The 24,515-nt window shown below is 44.6% G+C and overlaps 2 protein-coding genes and 1 long non-coding RNA gene across 14 annotated transcripts in view; 1 reads left to right on the top strand and 2 right to left on the bottom strand.

Moving 5' to 3' along the window:
• Positions 1-1,880, bottom strand: part of LOC134736625 (uncharacterized) — a 12,493-nt gene extending 10,613 nt beyond the window's left edge. The window contains exons 1-2 of the mRNA XM_063639013.1: positions 1,815-1,880; positions 846-1,429 (exon numbers count right to left, since the gene is read on the bottom strand). Coding sequence (XP_063495083.1) covers positions 846-1,429; positions 1,815-1,880 — 650 coding nt within the window. The remainder of the gene's footprint in view (positions 1-845; positions 1,430-1,814) is intronic.
• On the top strand, positions 1,163-24,515 carry ZKSCAN7 (zinc finger with KRAB and SCAN domains 7). Of its 12 annotated transcripts, none has more exons than XM_055280645.2 (7): positions 1,163-1,466; positions 2,903-3,443; positions 11,732-11,900; positions 14,188-14,279; positions 14,583-14,709; positions 16,210-16,950; positions 24,006-24,515. In XM_055280645.2, exons 2-7 carry the CDS (start codon positions 3,021-3,023, stop codon positions 24,023-24,025), a joined length of 1,572 nt encoding a protein of 523 aa, XP_055136620.1. In that variant the 5' UTR covers positions 1,163-1,466; positions 2,903-3,020; the 3' UTR covers positions 24,026-24,515. The 12 variants fall into 12 exon arrangements, with proteins under 12 accessions (XP_055136620.1, XP_063467221.1, XP_055136628.1 ...); XM_063611151.1 differs by having other exon boundaries at positions 1,163-1,503; XM_055280653.2 differs by lacking the exon at positions 16,210-16,950.
• Positions 3,440-24,515, bottom strand: part of LOC129483407 (uncharacterized) — a 55,313-nt gene continuing 34,237 nt past the window's right edge. The window contains exons 3-4 of the long non-coding RNA XR_008658039.1: positions 21,409-21,501; positions 3,440-3,565 (exon numbers count right to left, since the gene is read on the bottom strand). This is a non-coding gene — a long non-coding RNA (uncharacterized lncRNA). The remainder of the gene's footprint in view (positions 3,566-21,408; positions 21,502-24,515) is intronic.

The raw sequence follows: 24,515 nt of genomic DNA, 5'->3' as shown, positions 1-24,515 counted from the left end.
TGCCTTCCACTTCAAGAATCCTAAGCTTCTGAGGCCTTGATTTGCCAGTAGGCAATGTCTAGCATCAATGTCAGGCAGAGGCTGCAGTTCCTGGTTTTAAATAGCCAAAATCTCCTTGTGAGATTTCCAAATGGAGAGGGGGACCTTGATGACAGGAAACCACCCATTAGGATCAATGGACAAAGATTGTTCCAAGAGATTACTTTTAAGCTTGTGGAAACTCTGGAGCAGGACTTCCGGTGTCTTTGTTTCTATCTTGGCTCATGCAGATATATGAGGAACATATGTCAGGGCCAGGGTTAGGCCCAGGACACCTTTTAAATATTGCCATCCCTAGACAGTCCAGGAGACTGTTTACTTTGGGCCCTGTAAAGGATCTATCTCCTGCACTATAATAAAGATACACAATTAACTTCATCACACCCTTTGCCCTTCACCCATGGTCATTAACACACAGGGCCTGCTCAATCGTGTTTGTAACAAGGACCAGTTCATATCCTACTTCTGTATGCAAACTATTCTTCAAAGTGAAGGTCACCTGGGTACCACCTGCCACCCAGAGGCTAGACAACTGCCTCCTAGGTTACAAACTGTCCCCACACCTTCTCAATTTATCTGCTCCTTGGTCTCCCTAGGAACCTCTATGTGGACACCAGAATGCTGGTGCTGTCTTACGAAATATTAACCACATTTATGGGCCAAAATATCACAATTTCTAGACATGCTTCTTCATTTTTAAGATAGGAGATGCTTGCTGCTCCCTTCACTGAGACTTCAGATTGGGCATCACACATGGTATAACCGCCCAGGATATGCCAGGCCTTTTGCTATGTAGTATATGTTACCTCATTCGGTGCTCCCAGCCCTGTGAGGTACGCATTATGCTCTGCATTTTTTTCAGATGAGAAAACAGGCTTGGAGGTTGGGTATCTTTCCGAAGGACACCTGGAGGAGAGGGGGTAGAGCTGGGACGCGTCTGGATCCCCCGACTATGGCCTGAGAGCGGGATGTGAGTGGCCTGAGCCGTCGCGAGACCCCGCCCCCGCCCGCGGCAGGTGGCCGGGCACAGCCGAGAATAAAGCCCTGACAGCTCTCCCGGGTGCGGGGACGCGCGCGCCCACCTTCGCAAACGAGACTTCCGGGATCCCGGAGGGGGCGGAAGTCGAGGCCTGTCTCGCTTCCGGCTCGGCCATTGTTTTTGCTCTAACGGGCAGTAGAGGTGTCCGGCTTCGGTGCCGAGTGCCACCGCAAGTGGGCCGAGACGCGGAGGGAGGCGCGGCCGGAGCTCGGGTCGCCGACGCTGGCCGGAACCGCGTTTCTTCCCGGCGGCAGGCGGCGCGGTCCCCGTGACTCTCAGAAGCCGCCCAATGTAGAGCCGCTTCTTTGTCCCATACCCCTGACCATTCGTGCGTGGCACGGAGCCGGGTATCTGCGGGTACAGCAATGAACAGGGCAGACGTGGCCAGGTGAGCGGCGCTGCTGAAGCCTGGTTTAACACGAAAGGTAGATCGCTGTTTTCCCAGCTGTTTCAGTAGGAAACTGTATGAACCGTCATATTTGGGTCAGACCCAGGCTCAGAATCGCGAACGTGGAGAGTGACTTGGAAATGCAAAAATCCAATTGAGATTTTAAAGTGCCGAGCATTCGGAACACTATGGGAGCGGGAGAATGGCCTGAACTTTCTACATGTATGGGATCTTAGAGCAGAGTTCACAGATTATTTTAAAGTCCTTCTTTGTCTTTTTAAAGAGATTGAGACACAGGGATCTGGGGCGCTTGGTGAATTGGAAGCACAGCACAGATGCCCTAGTTACCAGTAAGGTGCTGATATTCAAACGTTCGAAGTTTTCCTCCACTTCAGTATCAGCTAAATGTATCATATTCATTCATTTCCCAATTATGTGTGCCACGTACACACGTGTATAAAGATGACTGGAAGTCAGCTCTGCGCTTTGTATCCTCCCAGAAAGCAGGGGAGACAGTCGTGTAAACCACAAACGATTACAGTGTGAGAATTCTCTACTAGAGGTTTGAATGAAAAAGATAGTTTGGGATCACTGAGACAATAACCACCCCTCTAAGCCTAGAGTGATCGGGAAGGCTTTCCAGGGGAGGTGCATTGAGTAAAAAAATGTCTGGTATTTTCTGATTCCATTTGGTTCCTTTCCTTTGGTGGCCATCCAGCAGTTTGGAGGGTGAGAGTGGTGTGCATAAGCCAGTTAAAGGGTTATAGTGAGAGGTACACAAAGGGAAGCTACCAGCACTCTTCCTGATGGGGCAATCAGGAAAACCAAGAAAAAATTGCCTTTGTTCATGGTCTTGACAGACAAATTTGTCAAAAGTTGAAGAAAAATGCAAAGAAAGAGTATGTGTGGCTTCTAGCTCTGTCTCTAGAGCTTCAGCTCCAAACTTTCTTTATTTTGCATTTCTATCAGTAGAAGAGGTTTGATCACCTACTCCCTACATTGGTTTGTCTTTTAAACATGAGTACTACTATACAAATTGTAATGCACATTATAAAACATACATTAAATAGGAGTTAAATAACTAAGTATTTTCTCTTGCACCCTTTGGGATATCCTGCATTTCCCACATTGGAGACCATTGCTGTCTTTCTAGCATGGGTATTTGGGGTGAGTGGTAGGGCGTGTGGCTGGTTGTGAAGGGGGTAAGGCCAGGTTGTGAAGGGCTGTGAATGCAAGACATAGACATTTAGATTTTATCCTGTAGGTAATGGGAGCCACTGAAACTTTAAGAAGGGCATCATTTGGAGAGATGCTTAGCAAGAATGCCTGGTTGTGTTCTTTTTTTCCTGGAGCTTTGTTTTTTAACTCAGTGGAGGATTGTCATTAGCCTGGGGCTGAATACTCCAAGAACTCTGATTTCACTTTTGTTTCTGTAGGCAACATTACCATCACCCCTTTCTCCAACCCTGAAAAACAGCTCCTGAGACCTGAACTATAGACCATCATTTTAATCGGACCAATTGCAGCTGGAACAAGCTTCTCTTTGGGGTCACAATGACCACTGCAGGCAGGGGAAATTTAGGCCTCATCCCCAGGAGCACTGCTTTCCAGAAGCAAGAGGGGCGCCCGACTGTGAAGCAGGAGCCAGCGAACCAGACCTGGGGACAGGGCAGCAGTCTCCAAAAGAACCATCCTCCTGTCTATGAAATCTTCCGGCTACACTTCAGGCAATTATGTTACCATGAGATGTCTGGGCCGCAGGAAGCGTTGAGCCGGCTCCGGGAGCTCTGCCGCTGGTGGCTCATGCCAGAGGTGCACACCAAGGAGCAGATCCTGGAGCTGCTGGTGCTTGAGCAGTTCCTGAGCATCCTCCCTGGGGAGCTCCGGACCTGGGTGCAGCTGCATCACCCTGAGAGTGGTGAGGAGGCTGTGGCTGTGGTGGAGGATTTCCAGAGACACCTCAGTGGACCAGAGGAGGTGAGCAGTTGAATCTAGAATGGCGGCCTGATGCTTCTCTAATGCTTGGGTTAGCCTAGGAATAGGCATTCTCCACTTCCCAGGCCCTAGGCCAGTTTGCCTTTAGGGTTCCTGAACTTGTCCTGTGGATAGAGGGAAAATAGTTTTGTGCTCCAAGCCATAAACACAAATGCACATCCCAGCTAAGCTCTGTGATTCACCTTGTGAAATACTGTGTTCTGAGCCTAGCTTCATCCTGGAGATTCTCATGGTACTGCTGGCAGGCTGGGGATCTGCATGCTGGTTAGAATAGGGTGATCAGGGGAAGGCGGGCCTTTGGGTATGCTGATAATACAAGACTTCATTTGAGACATTCTCTTTGCTCACTTCCTTGGACTTCTCAGAGTCAATTTTCTCTTTTCCTGCCTCTTTGATTCCTTGAAAGGTGACATTTTTGGGCCTTGTAATTATTTGTTCCTTTTGGTAGCTCTCCAAACCTAACTGGGATCTTTTTGCATCTTTAATTCTAATTTAAGTTTTCCCTATTTCCTGGAGTTCTCACAAATGTAATACCAAGGTAATTTAAACTAGAGGGATAGTTGGGAAGAGTGAGCAGTAAGACACATTGGAAAATCTGGTTTCTAGGACCATAGAGCCAACTAGCTCTGTGCCCATGTGTTTCAGTCAGGGTTCAGTCAGAGAGGTAGAATCAGTAGGATAGAGGTGTGTGTGTGGGCGGGGGAGGGGGGCGTGCACACACATGCATGTGCATGTGTAAACAGATTTATTGGTGGCTGGGCATGGTAGCTCACGTCTGTAATCCCAGCACTTTGGGAGGCCGAGGCGGGTGGATCACTTGAGGTCAGGAGTTTGAGACCAGCCTGGCCAACATGGCAAAGACCCATCTCTACTAAAAATACAAAAATTTGCTAGGTAGGGTGGCATATACCTGTAATCTCAGCTACTGGGGAGGCTGAGGCAAGATAATCACTTGAACTCAGGAGGCAGAGGTTGCAGTAAGCCAAGATCAGGCCACTACACTCCAGCCTGGGTGACAGAGCGAGACTTCATCTCAAAAGAAAAAAAGAGATGTATTGCGCTAGTAAGTGGCTTACGTAATTGTGAGGCTGGCTAGGCAAGTCTGAAACCCATAGGCAGGCCATCGACAAGGGCAGCCCAAAACAGTGGCACAAGCTGAAGCTGCAGTGCACAGGTGGAATTTCTTCTTTCTTCTTTGTCCTTTCTTCTTTTTCCTCCTCCTCCTCCTTCTATTTCTCTTTCTTCTTCTTTCTTCCTCGTCTGCTTTCTCCTTTCTTCTCCGTCTTTTTTTTTTTTTTTTTTTTTTTTTTTTGAGACAGAGTCTTGCTCTGTTGCCTAGGCCAGAATGCAGTGGCATGAACATGGCTCACTGCAAGCTCAGCCTCCTGGCTCAAGTGATCCTCCCACCTTAGCCTCCTGAGTAGCTGGTACCACAGTCATGTGCCACCACATCAGGCTAATTTTTTTTTGTAGACATGTGGTCTTGTTATGTTGCCCAGGCTTGTTCTTGAATTCCTGGCTTCAAATGATATTCTTGCCTTGGCTTCCCAAAGCACTGGGATTACAGGCATGAGCTACCATGCCTGGTCTGGAATTTCTTCTTCTTGGAACTTTTAGCTCTGCCTTTAAGGGCTTACAACTGATTGAATCAGGCTCATGCATTCATCCATTATCTAGTATAATCTCCCTTACTTAAACTTATTATGTACTTTAATCACATTTTTAAAATAGTTTACAGCAACACCTGGATTGATGTTTGATTAGTACCAAGTTGACACATCAAAAGATCATCACACCATGGATAAGTTAGTTCTTCCTAATGAGTTTCAAATTGTTCCCCTATAATAGAAGCAGGGTGAACTAGAGGTCCCCTCTACCCCTTTGTACTTTATCAGGAGAAAACAGTATAGAGAATTTCCCAAGTACCCAATATATCATTTTATTCAATGCTTTTTTTCCTAGAGAGTCTCACCCTATCGCCCAGGCTGGAGTGTGGTGGCACAATCTTGGTTCACTGCAACCTCTGCCTCCTGGGCTCAAGTGATCCTCCCACTTCAGCTTCCCTAGTAGCTGGGACCATAGGTGTGAGCCACCACACCTGGCTAATTTTTGTATTTTTAGTAGAGATGGGCTTTCGCCATGTTGTCCAGGCTGGTCTTGAACTCCTGGGCTCAAGAAAGCCACCTGCCTCATCCTCCTAAAGTGCTGGAATTACAGGTGTGAGCCATCACGCTCAGCCTATTCAATGCTTTTTAAAAAATGATTATATATCACTAGGGAATCAGTTCTAGTTGATCAGGATCCTGGGGCTAGACATTTTTCCAGGATTATCAGCAGTACACATTTGTCATTATCAACCATCATTTTCTTTGTGTAAACGAGTAAGCACATACGAGTAAATCAACCATCACAAGGGTCTAGAGAGCAGCTGGGCCAGCCATGGCAATGACAGGTGGCTGAAGACATATATAGAGAACCATTTAGTGAGGGTGGCAGAAGGAAAATTTCCCTATTTCCTGCTTGGTTTTGCTTAAGAAGTGAATGCTTCCTCCATTAAAACTTTTAGTGCTTTATCCAGCTAGCCTCAGAAAAGGGTGACTGTTGAGTCACAACCCAAGAAAATGCCTAACAGTTGACAGGTGAGGCAGCTGAATGCTCATGGCTCCAGCCTGGGTGTATGGTCTTTGGAGTCCATTTCTTACTCTCCCACTACTGTCAGTGTTACGTTTTCTGACATGAAGACATAAGGGCAGGACTGTCTTTCATCAGCAGGGGTTCAGAAAATGTTTACAGAATGGCTAAATGAATAAACAAGCTTTTCCATGGAAGTTTGCCAAGAGGAGATTAAGGAGGGTCCAGGTAAATTGGAGTCATTTTGCTTATCAGGAGCAAGCCACTTTATTGCTGCAGAAGGAGCATGTACATGTGTGCACATTGTGGCTGGGAAAGGGTTGTAGAGTGATCCCTGCTGGGCTGCAGAGTCATGCAACTTGCAGAATTCTTTTGTTTCCTGCATCTTTTTTTTTTTTTTTTTTTTTTGAGACAGAATCTCACTCTGTTGTCCAGGCTGGAGAGCAGTGGCACAATCTCAGCTCATTGCAAGCGCCAGTCCTGGGTTCACACCATTCTCCTGCCTCAGCCTCCTGAGTAGCTGGTACTACAGGTGCCCGCCACCACGCCCAGCGAATTTTTTGTATTTTTAGTAGAGACAGGGTTTCACCATGTTAGCCAGAATGGTCTCGATCTCCTGACCTCATGATCCTCCTGCCTCGGCCTCCCAAAGTGTTGGGATTACAGGCATGAGCCACCGCGCCTGGCCTGTTTCCTGTATCTTTTTTCCTCTCCTGCCAGGGTTACAAAACAGGCAGTGCAGTAATCATTATCTCCATTTGACAAGTGAAGTGAGCACATGGAGTAAGCATTCCCTTGCCCAAAAGATTTAGCTGAGGTGTGCTTGTTTCTGATTACCATCAAGTGTGAGGACCAGGATTTTCCATCTCCCTAGTTTCTAAGGCCACAGCTTTTCTCTGGGGTCTTGCTGTGGAATGCCATATTAGAATGAGGTTTTCATGTCTTCAAGGAAAGGAAAGCTATGATTCTGTATTAGTCCGTTTTCACACTGCTATAAAGAACTACCTGAAACTGAGTAATTAAGAAGAAAAGAGGTTTAATTGGCCCACAATTTCACAGGCTTAACAGGAAGCCTGACTGGGAGGTCTCAGGAAACTTACAATCATGGCAGAAGGCAAAGAGGAAGCAAGGACCTTCTTCACATTGTGGCAGAAGAGAATGCAGGGGGAAGTGACACATACTTTTAAATGATCAGATCTTATGATAACCCACAAGAACAGCAAGGGGAAATCCACCCCATGATCCAGTCATCTCCCACCAGGCCCCTCCTCCAATTCGTTGTGAGATTTGGGTGGGAACACAAATCTAAACCACTATTATTCTGCCCCTGGCCCCTCCCAAATCTCATGTTCTTCTCACATTGCAAAATACAATTATCCCTTCTCAACAGTCCCCTGGACTTAACTCATTTCAGCATTAACTCAAAAGTTCACAGTCCAAAGTCTCATCTGAGACAAGGTAAGTCCCTTCCACCTATGAGCCTGTAAAATCAAAAACTAGTTAGTTACTTCCAAGATACAATGGGGATATAGGCATTGGGTAAATACTCCCATTCCAAATGGGAGAAATTGGCCAAAACAAAGGGGCTACATGTCCCATGCAAGTCCAAAACCAAGCAGGGCAGTCATTAAGTCTTAAAGCTCCAAAATAATCTCCTTTGACTCCATGTCTCACATCCAGGGCATGCTGATGCAAGAGATCAGTTCCCAAAGCCTTGGACATCCTGGCCCCTGTGGCTCTGCAGGGTATAGCCCCCATGGCTGCATTCACCAACTGACATTGAGTGCCTGTGCCTTTTCCAGGCACGTGGTGCAAGCTGTTTGTGGATTTACCATTCTGGGGTCTGGAGGATGGTGGCCCTCTTCTCACAGCTCCACTAGGGAATGCCTCAGCAGGACTGTGTGGGGGCTCCAACCTTGCATTTCCCCTTCACACTGCCTTAGTAGAGGTTTTTCCATGACAGTTCCGCCCCTGCAGCAGACTTCTTCCTGGACATCCAGGTGTTTCCATACCTCCTCTGAAATCTAGGAGGAGGTTCCCAAACCTCAACTCTTGCCTTCTGCACACCCGCAGGCCCAACAGCATGTGAAAGCTGCCAAGGCTTGAGGCTTGCACCCTCTGAAGCCACAGCCTGAGCTATACCTTGGCCTCTTTTAGCCACAGCTGGAGCTGGAGTGGCTGGGACACAGGGGACCATGTCCTGAGGCTGCACAGAGCAGCTAGACTCTGGGCCTGGCCCATGAAACCATTGTTTTCTCCTAGGCCTCCAGGCCTGTGATGGGAGGGGCTGCCATGAATGTCTTTAAAATGCCCTGGAGACATTTTCCCTATTGTGTTGGCCATTAAAATTTGGCTCCTCTTTATTTATTCAAATTTCTGCAGCAGGCTTGAATTTCTCCCCAGAAAATGGGTTTTTCTTTTCTACCACATGGCCGGGCTACAAATTTTCCAAATTTTTATGCTCTGCTTCCCTTTTAAATATAAGTTCCAGTTTCAGATCTCTTTGTTCACAAATATGAGTGGACACTTTTAGAAACAGCCAGGTCACTTCTTGAATGCTTTGCTGCTTAGAAATTTCTTCTGCTGGAGGGCTGGGTGCAGTGGCTCATGCCTGTAATCTCAGCACTTTGGGAGGCCAAGGCAGGCAGATCATGAGGTCAGGAGATCAAGACCATGGTGAAACCCCATCTCTACTAAAAATACAAAAAATTAGCCTGGTGTGGCGGCGGGTGCCTGTAGTCCCAGCTACTCAGGAGGCTGAGGCAAGAGAATGGCATGAACCCAGGAGGCGGAGCTTGCAGTGAGCTGAGATTGCGCCACTGCACTCCAGCCTGGGTGACAGAGTGAGACTCTGTCTCAAAAAAAAAAAAAAATTTCTTCTGCTAGATAACCTGAATGATCTCACTCAAGTTCAAAGTTCCACAGATCTCTAGAGCAGGGGCAAAATGCTGCCGGTCTCTTTGCTAAAGCATAGCAAAAATGACCTTTGCTCCAGTTCCCAATATGTTTCTCATCTCCATCTGAGACCACCTCAGCCTGGACTTCATCATCCATATCACTATCAGCATTTTAGTCAAAACCATTCAACAAGTGTCTAGGAAGTGTCAAACTTTCCCACATCTTCCTGTCTTCAGCCCTCCAAACTGTTTCAACCTCTGTCTGTTACCCAGTTCCAAAGTTGCTTCCACATTTTCAGGTATCTTTATAGCAGTGCCCCACTTTCTGGTACCAATTTTCTGTATTAGTCCATTTTCACACTGCTGTAAAGAACTACCTGAGATTAGGTAATTTATGAAGAAAAGAGGTTTAATCGACTCACAGTTCTGCAGGCTTTACAGAAAGCATGACTGGGAGGCCTCAGGAAACTTAAAATCATAGTGGAAGGTGAAGGGGAAGCAAGGACCCTCTTCACATTGTGGCAGGAAAGAGAGAGCACACAGAGGAAAGTGCCACACACTTTTAAACAATCAGATCTCATGAGAACTCACTATTACAAGAACAGCAATGGGGAATTCGCCCCCCCCACCCCCTGCCATGATCCAGTCACCTCCCACTGGGCCCCTCCTCCAATTCAACATGAGATTTGGGTGGGGACACAAATCCAAACCATATCAAAGTCCTAGATAATGAACAGGAACTTTACCAGGATTAAATTATTAGTGAATTACAAAGTTGAATTATCACAGTGCAGTAAGTTCTATCTTCTGCGCCAGTACCCAAAGCTCCTGTATTGAAGAGCTGTGACTTCCATTTTAGAGAGTCTTTCAGTTTAAAGAACCTTTCAGTAGGAGAGCTTGGGAACTACAGAATCCAGGGACCCTGCTGGTCCTACCACTACACTGGTGAAATATATATTAAAGGAGAGAGTCCCTTAACATCTCAGCAGATGTAGCCTAATAGGGCGAATCCTGTGTGGTTTATTGAAGGAGAAGTTATTTTTACCTCATGCTGTGCTATGTACATACCAGAGCAAGTGAACTTTAAAATGTGCCTTATTTAGATAATATTTTAGGTTTTCTGCCCTACATGCTGGTAAAAGGAGCAACCACGAGATTGTGAGGAGCTGGTTTGATGACAATAAGCAAGGGTTAGAAATAAAATGTCTATGTTCTGAGGTATTCCCAAGGTCTCTACAGGTTAGTGTGTCTGATCTTATTTGGCTTTTAAAATATAAATTATTGGGGAGAAGTAGTACATATTGAAAACTGAGTTTGCAGATAACCTTAAAGTCTTTTAGCAAAATATCAACAGGAAGTCTGTCAGCAGATATTAATTGAACACCATTGTAGGGCTATATGTTGTTTTGGAACTAGTGATCAAGACAAAAGTTCTTACCCTCAAAACCTCACAATCTGTTGGGGAAACATAGACAATAAAGATGTCAGTAAGATTACTTAAAGATTAATACATGCAATCTAGAAATTATAATTGGTTAATTGAGTCTGACTATCCCTGCTTTGTCAGTGTGCTCAGAGAAAGCTTCTCTGAAGAGGAGACACTTTTGCTCAGAGAAATTGGAAAAGCTCTCCTGGTGTGCCAGCCACTGTTCTGGGTATTGCTTCAGCTGTTAGTGCCAGTAGCATTATTTGTGCACATGCACATACCCACACTTATCTTTTTTTACGTGCTTTATACTTCTTTTTCTGTTTGTTTGGTTTTTGTTTTTGTTTTCTTGTTGAGACGGCGTCTCGCTCCCAGGCTAGAGTGCAGAGGCGTGATCTCGGCTCACTGCAAACTCTGCCTCCCAGGTTCAAGTGATTCTCCTGCCTCAGCCTCCCAAGTAGCTGGGACTACAGCTGCGTGCCACCACGCGTGGCTAATTTTTTTGTACTTTTAATAGAGACAGGATTTCACCATGTTGGCTAGGCTGGTCCCCAACTCCTGACCTCAGGTGATCCACCCACCTCGGCCTCCAAAACTGCTGGGATTACAGATGTGAGCCACTGCACCCGGCCTATCCTTTGTACTACTGATTGTTCGTTTCTGTCAGCCAAGGCCCTAGAGAATGTACTGAATTGCTCTCCTGGCTCCCTTTTTAAATGGTTCTTCATAAGAAAATATGTGTCTGAAGACCTGACACAGAGTAGAAATGGTTATAGAATCTGGTCCTCAAGCCCCTACCAAGAGGGTCAACAGAGGGATGGCAGGTAGAATTGCAAGCTTTTTTTTTTTTTTTTTTTTTGAGACGGAGTCTTGTTCTGTCGCCCAGGCTGGAGTGCAGTGGCACGATCTCGGCTCACTGCAAGCTCTGCCTCCCGGGTTCACGCCATTCTCCTGCCTCAGCCTCTCCGAGTAGCTGGGACTACAGGCGCCCGCCACCACACCTGGCTAATTTTTTTTGTATTTTTAGTAGAGACGGGGTTTCACTGTGGTCTCGATCTCCTGACCTCGTGATCCGCCCGCCTTGGCCTCCCAAAGTGCTGGGATTACAAGCGTGAGCCACCGCGCCCGGCCAATTGCAAGCTTTAGATTCTGCTTTCACAGTTTTTTTCCCCCAGTAGGCTGTAGTGGTGGGGCTGGAAGGACACTCTGGCTCTTCTTTTCCCTGGCTTTCGTTCTGGAGGGGGCTGCTTAGAGGTTTTGGGTTCAGTACCTTCAAGGATGCTCTTTTGAACCCAACTGTATTTCCCTATCTCTAGGTTTCAGCCCCAGCACAGAAACAGGAAATGCATTTGGAGGAGACAACAGCTCTGGGTGCAACAAAGGAATCTCCTCCTACATCGCCCCTCAGTGGGGGCTCAGCCCCTGGAGCTGACCTGGAGCCTCCTTATGACCCAGGGACGCACCACCTCTCCGATGGGGACTTCGGTACTTACCTCCCCAGCTTTGGCCTTAAGTCATGCCTCCCTTCTCTCCTCTGGAGTCTCCTTTCCTTTATCTGCCCATCTCCTACTCCATGGAATCCCTCATTGCTCTGCTGTCTGTCCTCCTTCCCTGGTGACCCTGTTTGTTCCTTTTGCTTATTCTCTAATCATTCATGTAGTTAGTAAGTTTTCATCAAGGACATGCCATAGGAAAGGCACTGCCAGAGACCAGAGAGATGTAGTACATCTATTGTCACTGATTTCAAAGAGCTTGTTTTCTAGGTGGTAGGATGAGTTAGTCATGTGTAAGAAGAGGCAACCTCATAAAATGCACATGAATGATATCTGTCCTCACGCATTTGATCCTGTCACAAATGAGCAATGTGGGCATTGGAAAAAGTGATCATTGGGTAAAAAGCAAGATCATTGTGGGCTGGAACTGGTGAGGGATGCTTCATGAAGGAGGTAGCAGAGTATTGGGCAGTAAAAATGTGGAAGAATTTTGAAGGGGAGAAAAAAGTAGTAGGCATGCCATTAGAAGATACAACAAAGACCCTAAGCTGGAGATTCTTTGAGCCCTGATTGAGGTGGAGTCAGGGAAGACTGTATTTGGGAACCTGGGCCTTGTTTTTACAGGACCTTGAGATTGAGGAGGAAGATTTTGGGAGTCAGAGGATAATGTGTTAGAAATAGTATTTCAGGAGGATTACTCTGGCACAGGTGAGCATTATGGATTGAAGGGGAAGGAGCCTTAGTTAAAGGCTGGTGCAGTAGAATAGATGTGATTAATGCCTGAAGTACAAACAGAGGAACAGGCAAGGATAAAATTGAAAAATGTTATCATGGAAACATCCATGGGACTTCAGTTTGAAAGGAGAGGCAGGGGAATTAGAATGTTTTGGCCAATGATGGAATCATTGAGGGAAATTGAGAAATCTGAAAGAAAGGTGATAAGAACATTTTATTTATTTATTTAATGTTATTTATTTATTTTTTTAAGAGAGATAGGGTCTCACTCTGTCACCCAGGCTGGAGTGCAATGGCACAATTATAATAGCTCACTGTAGCCTTGAACTCCTGGGCTCAAGAAATCCTCCGACCATGGCCTCTTAGAACTACAGGCATGCCACCATGACCAGCTCTTTTTTTTTTTTTTTTTTTAACTTTTTATAGAAATGGGGTCTCCTACTAGGAGCAGTGGCACACACACCTGGAATCCCAGCACTTTGGGAGGCTAAAGCAGGTGGATCACTTGAGGTCAGGAGTTTGAGACCAGCCTGGCCAACATGATGAATCCCTTCCTACTAAAATACAAAAATTAGCCAGGCGTGGTGGCAGGTACTTGTAATCCCAGCTACTCCAGAGGCTGAGGCATGAGAATTGCTTGAGCCTGGGAGGCAGAGGTTTCAGTGAGCCATGATCATGCCACTGCACTCCCATCAGAGTGAGACTCTGTCTCAAAAAAAAAGAGAGAGAGAGAAAGAGAGAGAGAGAAAGAAACAGAAAGAAAGAAAAAAAGAAAGAAAGAAAAAGAAAGAAAGAAAAAAGAAAGAGGGGAGGGAGGGAGCGAAAGAAAGGAAAGGAAAGGAAAGGAAAAGAGGAGGGGAAGGGAAGGGAGAGGGAAGGGAAGAGTGAAGGAAGGGAAGGGAGAAAAAGAAGTCTCCTTATGTTGTCCATGCTGGTCTTGAACTCCTAGCCTCAAGCCAGCCTCCCACCTTAGCCTAGAATATCCATTCATTCTAGACACTGAACTTAAGGTGTTGCAGGACACCCGAGTGAAATGTCCCATAGGCAACAGGAGGCATGTGGTAGCGGTCTAGGAGAGAAGTAAGAACTGTGAGAGCAGTATTAAAGCAATGAGAGTTGGTCAGATTGCTGACGGAAAAAACAGGGAAGCACTAGGGCCTGAGTTTTAAGGGGTCCATAATGAGAGGGCAGGTGCAGGAATAGGAACCAAGGCATGAGGAACCACAACTGTGAGGGGAAAATCAGGGCTGCCTGGTGCTAGGGAAGCCATGGGAGAGAGAGTGTGGCCAGAATAGTTTCCTTGAAAAAGGTTGAAGAGAGTGAGGGCTCGGAGGAACACCCAGTTCTCAGCTTGATCCGGGACCTTGTACTGTGCCCTCCAGGGAAAATTCACAGCACTCTTGGGATAATGCCTTATGGAAGAGGTTAAGAGTCAGTGTGTGTGTAGGTGCCTGGGCTCTCTTGAATCCACTTATTGGGAATATAGAGCTTATGGGAGCCGGAAGCAGGGCTTGTCCCACTCATAGCTTTCTTTCCTCCCTCAGCTCAATGTGCTTCTCCAGTTCCTACCCTTCCTCAAGTGGGGAACTCAGGAGACCAAGCAGGGGCAACTGTACTTCGGATGGTCAGGCCCCAGGTGAGCTTGGTTCTTTGTGTTTTTACCATGTCCCCATGAGTCTGGTCCAGGAATGGCTAGAGGTCTCACCCCCAGGACTCTGCCCCATCTAAGACTATTCCTGTGGCTCTCCTGCCTCATTGCTTCCCCTGGAGGTAATGGACTCTATCTTGCCCTGGACTTGTCCTTTTCGAGGTGTCATCTCAGCTCCTCTCTCCCATACTTTTGCCCACGAAGAGCCCATACCCTGTGCCCTTTGTACCCCTGATGACTCTGCCCTTCAGGCTGTGAATGTTCCTGAGCGATCGGACCTTGTCATTCCAGGATGCTGTGGCATATGAGGACCTATCTGTAGACTATACTCAGAAGAAATGGAAAGATCTCCCACTCAGTCAGAGAGCCCTGCAGTGGAACATGATGCCGGAAAATGACCGTAGCATGGCCTCCTTGGGTAATGATTCTGTTTCCTAGTCACTTAGAGTCTGCATGCTGCACATTCTCTTCTTTTCCATATTCCTTGTCTCTTTAAACTTTTTACCCTGAAAATTTCCAAACATAGTTAAACTAGAGTGAATAATATAGGGACCCTTTCTGCATTCATCACTGAGATTCAACAGTGATCAGCATACTCTGCACCTCATTATGAATTGATATAGTGTGGTTTAGATAGGGCTTCTTAGTTGTAAGGAATAGAGAGCCACTCAAGTTATTGTAAGTAAGGAGCTGTGAGTCATAGGCTTAAAGGAATGAGAACCAGGAAGAAACTGATGAGCTAGACCAGACTGTGGGAAGCAGGGCCTTGACCTGGGAGCCTGAGCAGCAAAAGCAAATGCATGTTGATGCCTGTGTTCCGGTGTGAATGTAATGCAGCTGCTCGCAGTGTATTTGTTTTCTCTCTGCTTGTCCTCCTCCTGCTGCCCATTTTCTTCACTGTGAATCTTTTGTCCTTTTCATAGCTCTTTCCTAATTGTACTTTCTGTTCTTTTATACTTGTTGCTTGCTGTGTCTCCTAATGGCTTGGCTTCTCTCCTTGCGCCACTTCAGCTTCCACTGCTACTCGTAAGTGCCTTAATTTTGCCCTACCACCAGTTCCAAATTTCCTCAGAGATGGACTTCTATTGCTATAGCCATTACCCATCATCTCATTTGGGCACAGGGCTTTGGCCCAGGCCACAGCAGAGGCTGAAGCCTAACCTACAGATAAGCTGCCCTTGAGTCTAGTACCTGGTGCCGGTCCAATCACCTTTGGCCCATCATGGGATGCTCAGGGTCACTTGGCACCAAGCATGGTTGTCTAAGCATCCCTCTCTGCAAACACTGGGGCAGAGCAGTTTCCTGAAAGGGCTTCTTGGAAGGGCAGATCCTGTGGTTGATGAGTTTAGGGCAGTCTTTTTACTGTCCTATCATGTAAGATCTGTTCTTTTTGTACACTTTCCTTATCATACCTCCATAATACAAATTTCCAGGCAATTCACTCTCATTTTTTTCCCTGTCTCTTTCTTATGTTTGGCTTGAGGTATTTGCCAGCCTCCTCTCTCCCAACATGTTTTCTGAGAACAATGGAACCATGCAATGTTATGGTTGGAAGGGATTTTAGAGTTCATCACTTTACTAAGGAGACATAGCACGAGAGTAACTTCTGTAAGATCGCAGCATGCTTTGCAATCCAGTTTTTTGCTTTCCAGTGGCCCTTCTGACTCGGTTGTGCTGGCTTAGTATCTTTTTTCCACCTGTCTTCACTGACCACCTTCCCCTTCCTTGTTTTTCTGTCCCTAGGGAAAAAAAAATTGAGCTATTAATATTTCCCATTTTGCTCTTGTTCTCAATGTGTCATCTCATTTCTTAACCATAATGTGACTTTTTTTTCAGGTGTGTTAGCTCTTAATGATCCTCTTTCTTAAACAGAATAAGAAATGGGTAAAAGTTGTTGTCTTCTTTCTTTGGGCAGCAGGTGAGAACATGATGAAGGGTTCAGAGTTGACTCCAAAGCAGGAAATTTTTAAAGGATCAGAATCATCTAACAGGACATCAGGGGGACTCTTTGGGGTGGTTCCTGGGGCAGCAGAGACTGGAGATGTTTGTGAAGATACTTTCAAGGAGTTAGAAGGACAAACCTCAGATGAAGAAGGGAGCAGACTAGAAAATGATTTCTTGGAAATAACAGATGAAGATAAGAAAAAATCCACAAAAGACAGATACGACAAATATAAGGAAGTTGGGGAACATCCACATCTGTCTTCCAGTCCTGTTGAACATGAAGGAGTTTTAAAGGGACAGAAATCCTATCGATGTGATGAATGTGGCAAAGCTTTCAATCGGAGTTCTCACCTTATTGGCCATCAGAGAATCCACACTGGAGAGAAACCCTATGAGTGTAATGAGTGTGGGAAGACCTTCAGACAAACCTCCCAGCTCATTGTTCATCTCAGAACCCACACAGGGGAAAAGCCCTATGAATGCAGTGAGTGTGGAAAGGCCTATAGGCACAGCTCCCATCTCATTCAACACCAGAGACTCCATAATGGGGAGAAACCCTATAAATGTAATGAATGTGCAAAAGCCTTTACTCAGAGTTCCCGACTCATTGACCACCAGAGAACCCATACTGGGGAGAAACCTTATGAATGCAATGAATGTGGAGAGGCATTCATTCGAAGCAAAAGTCTTGCTCGACATCAGGTTCTGCACACTGGTAAGAAACCTTACAAATGTAACGAGTGTGGGAGAGCATTCTGTTCCAATAGAAATCTCATTGACCATCAGAGAATCCACACTGGGGAGAAGCCTTATGAGTGTAGTGAATGTGGCAAAGCCTTCAGTCGGAGTAAATGTCTTATTCGACATCAGAGCCTCCACACTGGGGAAAAGCCATACAAATGTAGTGAATGTGGGAAAGCCTTCAATCAGAACTCTCAACTCATTGAGCATGAGCGAATTCATACTGGAGAAAAGCCTTTTGAATGTAGCGAGTGTGGTAAGGCATTTGGTCTGAGTAAATGTCTTATTCGGCACCAGAGACTTCACACAGGTGAAAAGCCCTATAAATGCAATGAGTGTGGAAAATCCTTCAATCAAAACTCACACCTTATTATACACCAGAGAATTCACACTGGTGAGAAACCCTATGAATGTAATGAGTGTGGGAAGGTATTCAGTTATAGCTCCAGCCTTATGGTACATCAGAGAACCCATACTGGGGAAAAACCCTATAAATGCAATGATTGTGGGAAAGCTTTTAGTGACAGCTCACAGCTTATTGTACACCAGAGAGTCCACACCGGAGAGAAACCTTATGAATGTAGTGAATGTGGGAAAGCCTTTAGTCAGCGTTCCACTTTTAATCACCACCAGCGAACTCACACTGGAGAGAAGTCCTCAGGTCTGGCTTGGTCAGTTTCTTAAGGTATGGTTCTCTGAGACAGAGAGCAAGGACCTTTGAGTTAAGCTGTCTTTATAAGCAGGATGCTCGTAGTGATTTCCCGGAGCCAGTAGTCACAGTGGACCATTCCCTACTTGCTTTCCCTTGGATCACTAAGAGGGGACAGTAGGAGTAACTTATTCCAGTTCTTACCCATTATTAGGAAGGTAAGGACTGCACATGTCATTTAATTGTAGGTTTCCTTTTTTTCGTTACTTTTAAATTTTAACTTTTAAAATCTATTTCATTTCTTAGTTATGCATCTCATAATCAGACTCCATGCTTTTCAAAGACAGAGATAATATCTTCTCTATTCTATTCTACTTCCTCCATTTCACCATTTATACAAAGTCATTCAACAAGGCTGATTCATGCCTTCCTGCCTCTTGGCTATGGCCCTCCCTATCTACTCTTTAAACTTTACTCTATAGCCTTTCATCAGTTTTGTTCCCTATCTAGAAAACATTTTCTTCTGTTTGCTAATCTTTGTCCCTCACAATTTTTGAAATCCATCTCATCACTGAAATACTTTCTTCTTTAAGTACTTTTTTATTTTTCTTCAGCTTCTCTTGATTTGACCTCATTGCTTTGAATTCACTGGTGCTACAATGTGTAACTGTTGTTAAATTGCCTTGTAAATTTTGCATGTCTGTATACTTTTATACCAACTTATTGTAGGCTCTTTGAGGTCAGGTATGTATTTCTTTCCCATATAGATAGTATTTTGTGCATACCAGTTGTTAAATAAATAATTTTTAAAATCTCAACTCTCACATTGAATTATCCTTAAAGTATGCACAATCTTTCTCTCCTCCCCAGCTAGACCAGCTGCTTCTAAAGATGGAAGTCCATCTCATCATAGAATATCACATACAGAGATCTTACTGATATCTTTTACATATACTCCTGGAAGTCTTACTACTGTTACTTCAGCCTCAAAATGCAAATGGATTCTTTTTTTGTGTATGTGTGTATGTATGCAAAAGAGAGAAAGAGAGAGAGTGTGTTTGTGTGAATGTGTATGTATCTAGGTATTGGGTTGGGCAGTCATATCCCACTGATACAGACTTTCCCCTACATGCTGATTCTAGTTCTGAATTTACTAACTGTACCCTGCTTCCTAAATCAACAGATTAAGAACTGTGTCAGCTGGGTGCAGTGGCTCACGCCTGTAATCCCAGCACTTTGGGAGGCTGAGGCAGGCGGATCATGAGGTCAGGAGGTTGAGACCATCCTTGCTAACACGGTGAAACTCCGTCTCTACTAAAAAATACAAAAAATTAGCCAGGTGTGGTGCAGGGCACCTGTAGTCCCAGCTATTCGGGAGGCTGAGGCAGGAGAATAGCATGATCCTGGGAGGCAGAGCTTGCAGTGAGCCGAGATCACGCCACTCTACTCCAGCCTGGGCAACAGAGCGAGACTCTGTCTCAAAAAAAAAAAAAAAAAGAACTGTATCAAAATTTGCTGCACAGAAGACTTTCATAGCAGTGGTACAGATTATTGAAAATCCAGCTAGCAGCATCCCCTGATGCTTGGAATTCACTATGACAGGCTTGTGGCAAGATAATAGATTCACAGTAATCTGTTTTCCTTATCAACTAGTCCTATCTACCTACAAGTGCCATCTTAATTTAAAGAGCTGTACCCTTAATTATAGTAATTGTGTTCTGGACCATCTTTCATTCCCCGAAGACATAAGAAAAGAAATCTCAGAAGATTTTCTCTCCTTCTGCCATCACATTTCAGTCCATGAGCTTGAACAACTTTTCCCTTCCACCCTTGCAATATGGCCCAGATCTGGGGGACCTTTGCCTCTGTTGTTCACCCCCTTCTCTTTCCATCCCCTAAACTTAACAGGTTTAGAGGATCTGCAGTATGACAGAGTAGAGGAGGAGGCCGGAGGAGGCTAGAGGAGCCATGTGAGTTATATAATCTGGAGGGGAGATTTTTTGAGGTGTGGTGTATGTTTTAACATAGAAGAAAGGGTGGAGTTGAGGCATAAGAAAATAAGATTCAATGTGATTCTAGGGACATATCTCAGGCAAGTTTAGAAAGAATAATAGGAATCCTGAAAACATTGAACCCAGGACAGAACTGAAAATTTGCCACTTATGAATATATATTTTAAATTTGTTTTCAACTTTATATTTAGTATGTGTTTCCATTTTCCTTTAGAAGATATGCAGATAGGACTTTTTCATTGTTTTAGTTTGGAAGCTCCCAGATCCCAGAGACAAGCCCAACCCTATATGAGCACATGGGTCCAGCCCTGTACCCTGAGCTGGACATTTCTGGTTAAGTCTTCAGTAGAACGATCCTGCTAATTGGATGTTGCAGTTTTACCTTCTGGTTCTTGTCTGCTCATCGCCTACCACACTTAACCCTCTAGAGGTTGGGAACCTGCACTATTCATAACTAAGGTGGGAATAGTAGGGAAAAAAAGAGTAGATGTAGGGAATTCTACACCAGTGTGTGCCTTGACATCCTTAAAAGCCTCAGGCTTTTGAATGGAGGAAAATTGGCTGCATTTGAAAGCCATACCTCAAATTCTATTGGTTATTTCTAGTATAAACCTTTAAAAAAATTTAAATCTGGATTGTTATGTTGCTGAATTATTTTTAGTTTTAACGGTTTTTTAGTTTCATTTTCTAGGTATATAATTAATTAATGGCTCCTTTAGCTTAAAATTTTCTTTTTTTTCTTGGAGACAGGGTCTCACTTTCTTGCCCAGGCTGGAGTACAGTGATGTGATCATGGCTCACTGCAGCCTCAACTTTCCAGGCTCAGGTGATTCTCCCACTTCAGCCTCCCAAGTAGCCGGGACTACAGGCGCATGCCACCATGCCCAGCTAATTTTTTGGTATTTCTTGTAGAGATGGGTTTTCACCATGTTGCCTAGGCTGGCCTTGAACTCCTGGGCTCAAGCGATCCGCCTGTCTTGGCCTACCAAAGCGCTGAGATTACAGGTGTGAGCTGGTCTTATTTTCAATCTTATGCCACTTATGTTGTGCATTAGCAAGAACTTCCAAAAATGTTGAGTAGTAGATAACAGGTCTTCTATGTCTTGTTCTTAAATCTCAGGAGGGATGTTTTTAGTATTTCACATTTTCATTTGCATTCATTGTTGGATATTGATAAATATTCTGTTGCATTTAGGAAGTTTCCTTCTAATCTTTTTTTTTTTTATTATACTTTAGGTTTTAGGGTACATGTGCACAATGTGCAGGTTTGTTACATATGTATCCATGTGCCATGTTGATTTCCTGCACCCATTAACTCGTCATTTAGCATCTAATCTTATTTCTAGAGGAAGCAGGGTAATATAGTAGGTAACAACACAGGTTTGGGCTGGGCACGGTGGCATGTGCCTGTAATCCCAGCACTTTGGGAGGCTGAGGCTGGTGGATCACTTGAGGTCAGGAGTTCAAGACCAGCCTGGCCAACATAGCAAAACCCCGTCTCTATTAAACATATAAAAATTAGTTGGGTGTGGTGGCAGGTACCTGTAATCCCAGCTACTTGGGAGGCTGAGGCAGGAGAATTGCTTGAGCCTGGGAGGAGGAGACTGCAGTGAGCCAAGATCGCACTATTATACTCCAGCCTGGGTGACAAGAGCAAGACTTCATCTCAAAAGAAAAACAACAAAACAAAACAAACAAACAAAAAAACACATGTTTGTGCCTAGCAACCTAGGTTCAAATTCTGGGTCCAGTCAGGTGTGGTGGCTCATACCTGTAATCCCAGTGCTTTGGGAGGTGAAGGCAGGAGGATCACTTGAGGTCAGGAGTTTGAGACCAGCCTGGGCAACACGTCAAGACCCTGTCCCTAAATAAATAAAAAAAAATAGTTGGGTGTATTGGTGCATGCCTTTAGACTTAGGTACTCAGGAGACTGAGGCAGGAGGATTGCCCGAGCCTGGGAGGTCGTGGCTCCAGTGAGCTATCATTGCACCACTGCAATCCAGCCTAGGCAATAGAGTGAGACCCTGTCTTAAAAAAATAATCTGCATGTCCACCACTTCGTTAGGTGTGTAACTGTGGGAAAATCACCTAGCTTTCCTGTGTCTCAGCTCTTCCGTCTCTAAAGTGGAGCTACTTCATAGGGTTGCGAGGATTGAATTAGTATGAGTAAGGTACTTAAAACAGTGATTGACACATAGTATACACTATAATAAATGTTAAAGTTTTATTAGGAATAGTTGCGAAGTTCTATCAAGTTATAAAAAATCTAAAAGTTCCCAAATAATTGAAATTTTCTTGTATTCCTGGGATAAATCTATTTTATTTATTTATTTAGAGACAGAGTTTCACTCTTGTTGCCCAGGCTGGAGTGCAATGGCGTGATTTCGGCTCACTGCAACCTCCGCCTCCCAGGTTCAAGTGATTCTCCTGCCTCAGCCTCCTGAGTAGCTGGAATTACAGGCGTGTGCCACCATATCAGGCTAATTTTGTATTTTTAGTAGAGACAGGGTTTCTCCATGTTGGTCGGGCTGGTCTCGAATTCCCGACCTCAGGTGATCCGCCCGCCTCGGCCTCCCAAAGTGCTGGGATTACAGGCATGAGCCACTGCGCCTGGCCTTATTATTATTTTTTAAAGTTCAGAAGTAGATTCAATTTGCCAATATTTTGCTGGCTGTGCAAAATGAATTTGGAAGATTTTTTTTCTTTTATTACTCTCGAACAGTGTGCATAATATAGCAGTTATTCCTTGAAGGCTAGCTAGAAATGATGCATTCTGATATATATATATAAATTTTTTTTCCTGGTGTTTGGATGTGGCAGGGTAAAGGGACTTATTTTAGCATCCTTGCAGTTTTTTTCAATGGTTTTGTTCTTCAGGTTTTCTACTTCTGTGTAAATTTTTCAAATATGTATCTGGAAATAATATTTACTATTCTGTCAAACATTGGCATAAAGTTACACCTAATATTCTGTAAGATTCTTTTCCTCTGTTTTGTATATGTAATTGAGCTCCTTTCCCATATATAGTCATATCCACAGGGAATTGGTCACAGGATGCCCCTACCTCGGATATTGAAGCCCTCAGATGCTCCCTTACAGTCAGTCAGCCCTCCATATCCTTGGAATATGTGAATGCAGAACCCAAGAATACAGGGGGCCAACTGTATGATGTTTTACATTTTGGTTTCCTTTCAGTTTTTTTTTACTTTCAGGATTACCAAAGGCAGTGTATTTTGTTTCTCTTTTTAAATTTCATTTTTCTTGAATATTCTTTTTCATATGTTCTTTTACTGTCCCATGTTGGGAGACAGTTCTGTCAAGGTGTTGACCTTTTTCTGGAGTACTACAGAGCATGCATTCCTGAAAACCTCTAGGGGTTAGGGACAGATTGTGAATTTGTCAATTGTGAATATGCACATGGTGGCACTATAAAAAAAATTGAAAGTAAATCCCCTATCCCTAACATCAGGTCATGTTCTGCCCTGATGGGGACCAGTAGAATTTGCCACAGCTGGATACAGGGAAGGTGTTATGATTACAGCTGGCTCCACAAGCACCTAGTGGTGCTAGTACTTGATCCAGGATAGGACATTTTAGATTTATTATTCACCAAACCATAACAGTCCTCCACTAATATATGCACAGGGTCACTTTACCCAGGTGGATGCCAAGTAGGGTGAGATGCAGACTCCCTTTTAAGGCATGTGAGTGCTTTACATGAAAACACAATAGGAGAGCAATGTATGACGGCCCACCTTTCTGGCCTATGGGTATTCCTGAAATGACACCTGGTTAAGAATTGTCAACTGACTAAAATTACAATATTTTTTCCCCTTAGATGGGCTAGTCCACAAACTTATAAAGACCTGACCAACTAGATGTTGATTTCATTTACCCAAATGAGTTAGAATTTCTTTGGCAGATAGATGTCATAATAAAGATTGGAATTGCTGAGTATTTAGGCAATTATGACACACAAAAAACACCCTGATTTCTGAGCAGTGACATTATACTTGACTGAATGAATAGATTTTTGTAGGAAAAAGTATGCTTGTGGATAAGGGCAATAGAAGCTGGATACAGGCAGGCTGGAATCTATTTTTAACATACATTCTAGTGACCCTTATGTTCTCTAAAATTTGAGAATTACTGGACTAGAATATTACGGAGTAATCATTCCTCCCTGGGACCAGATGTGGGCTTAGCAGCTTGAATCAGAATGAATGGCCCCACCCACCCAAATGAAAGAGTAGGTGAAAGGGAAGACTAAGTAAGTTGAAGATTACAGCCCCCCTAATGTACATGAATATTCGTGTGTGTGTGTGTGTGTGTGTGTGTGTGTGACTGAGTTTCACTCTTGTCTTCCAGGCTGGAGTACAATGGCGTGATCTTGGCTTACTTCAATCTCCGGCTCCCGAGTTCAAGCGATTCTCCTGCCTCAGGCTCCCAAGTAGCTGGGATTACAGGTGCCTGCCACCACACCCAGCTAATTTTTGTATTTTTTAGTAGAGACGGGGTTTCACCATGTTGGCCAGGCTTATCTCGAACTCCTGACCTCAGGTGATCCACCCGCCTCAGCCTCCCAAAGCAGTGGGATTACAGGCGTGAGCCACCACACCCAGCCTATTCTTTTTAAGTTTCTTGATGTAGTGGTAATAGTCTTGTGCTCTTCAGCAGTGTCCTGAGTTCTACGTCCCACATCAACTGAGGGTGTAAACTTGTGGAGGACTTATGTCCGAATCTCTTTTTCAGTCTCTATACAATGTGGTGGAGTTGTGCCACCTACATGAGCCAATGGAGAAGAAAGCTCCTGGTATACTTTAAGTATTCAACAATATTAAATATTGAATATTTGTCAATTGATGAAGTACTTCAAAA

This window comes from Symphalangus syndactylus, chromosome 1 (genome assembly GCF_028878055.3).
Source record: "Symphalangus syndactylus isolate Jambi chromosome 1, NHGRI_mSymSyn1-v2.1_pri, whole genome shotgun sequence".
In the NCBI taxonomy this organism is placed as follows: domain Eukaryota; kingdom Metazoa; phylum Chordata; class Mammalia; order Primates; family Hylobatidae; genus Symphalangus; species Symphalangus syndactylus.
Note: the sequence above shows the minus strand (reverse complement) of the source record. Positions and strands in the feature narration are given on the sequence as shown.

Coding starts and splice junctions, on each gene's coding strand:
- ZKSCAN7 (XM_055280602.2), top strand. CDS start 3,021: ATGACCACTGCAGGCAGGGGAAATTTAGGCCTCATCCCCAGGAGCACT. Junction 14,280..14,582: donor TTCGGATGGTCAGGCCCCAG/GTGAGCTTGGTT, acceptor TTGTCATTCCAG/GATGCTGTGGCATATGAGGA. Junction 14,710..16,206: donor CCGTAGCATGGCCTCCTTGG/GTAATGATTCTG, acceptor TTCTTTGGGCAG/CAGGTGAGAACATGATGAAG.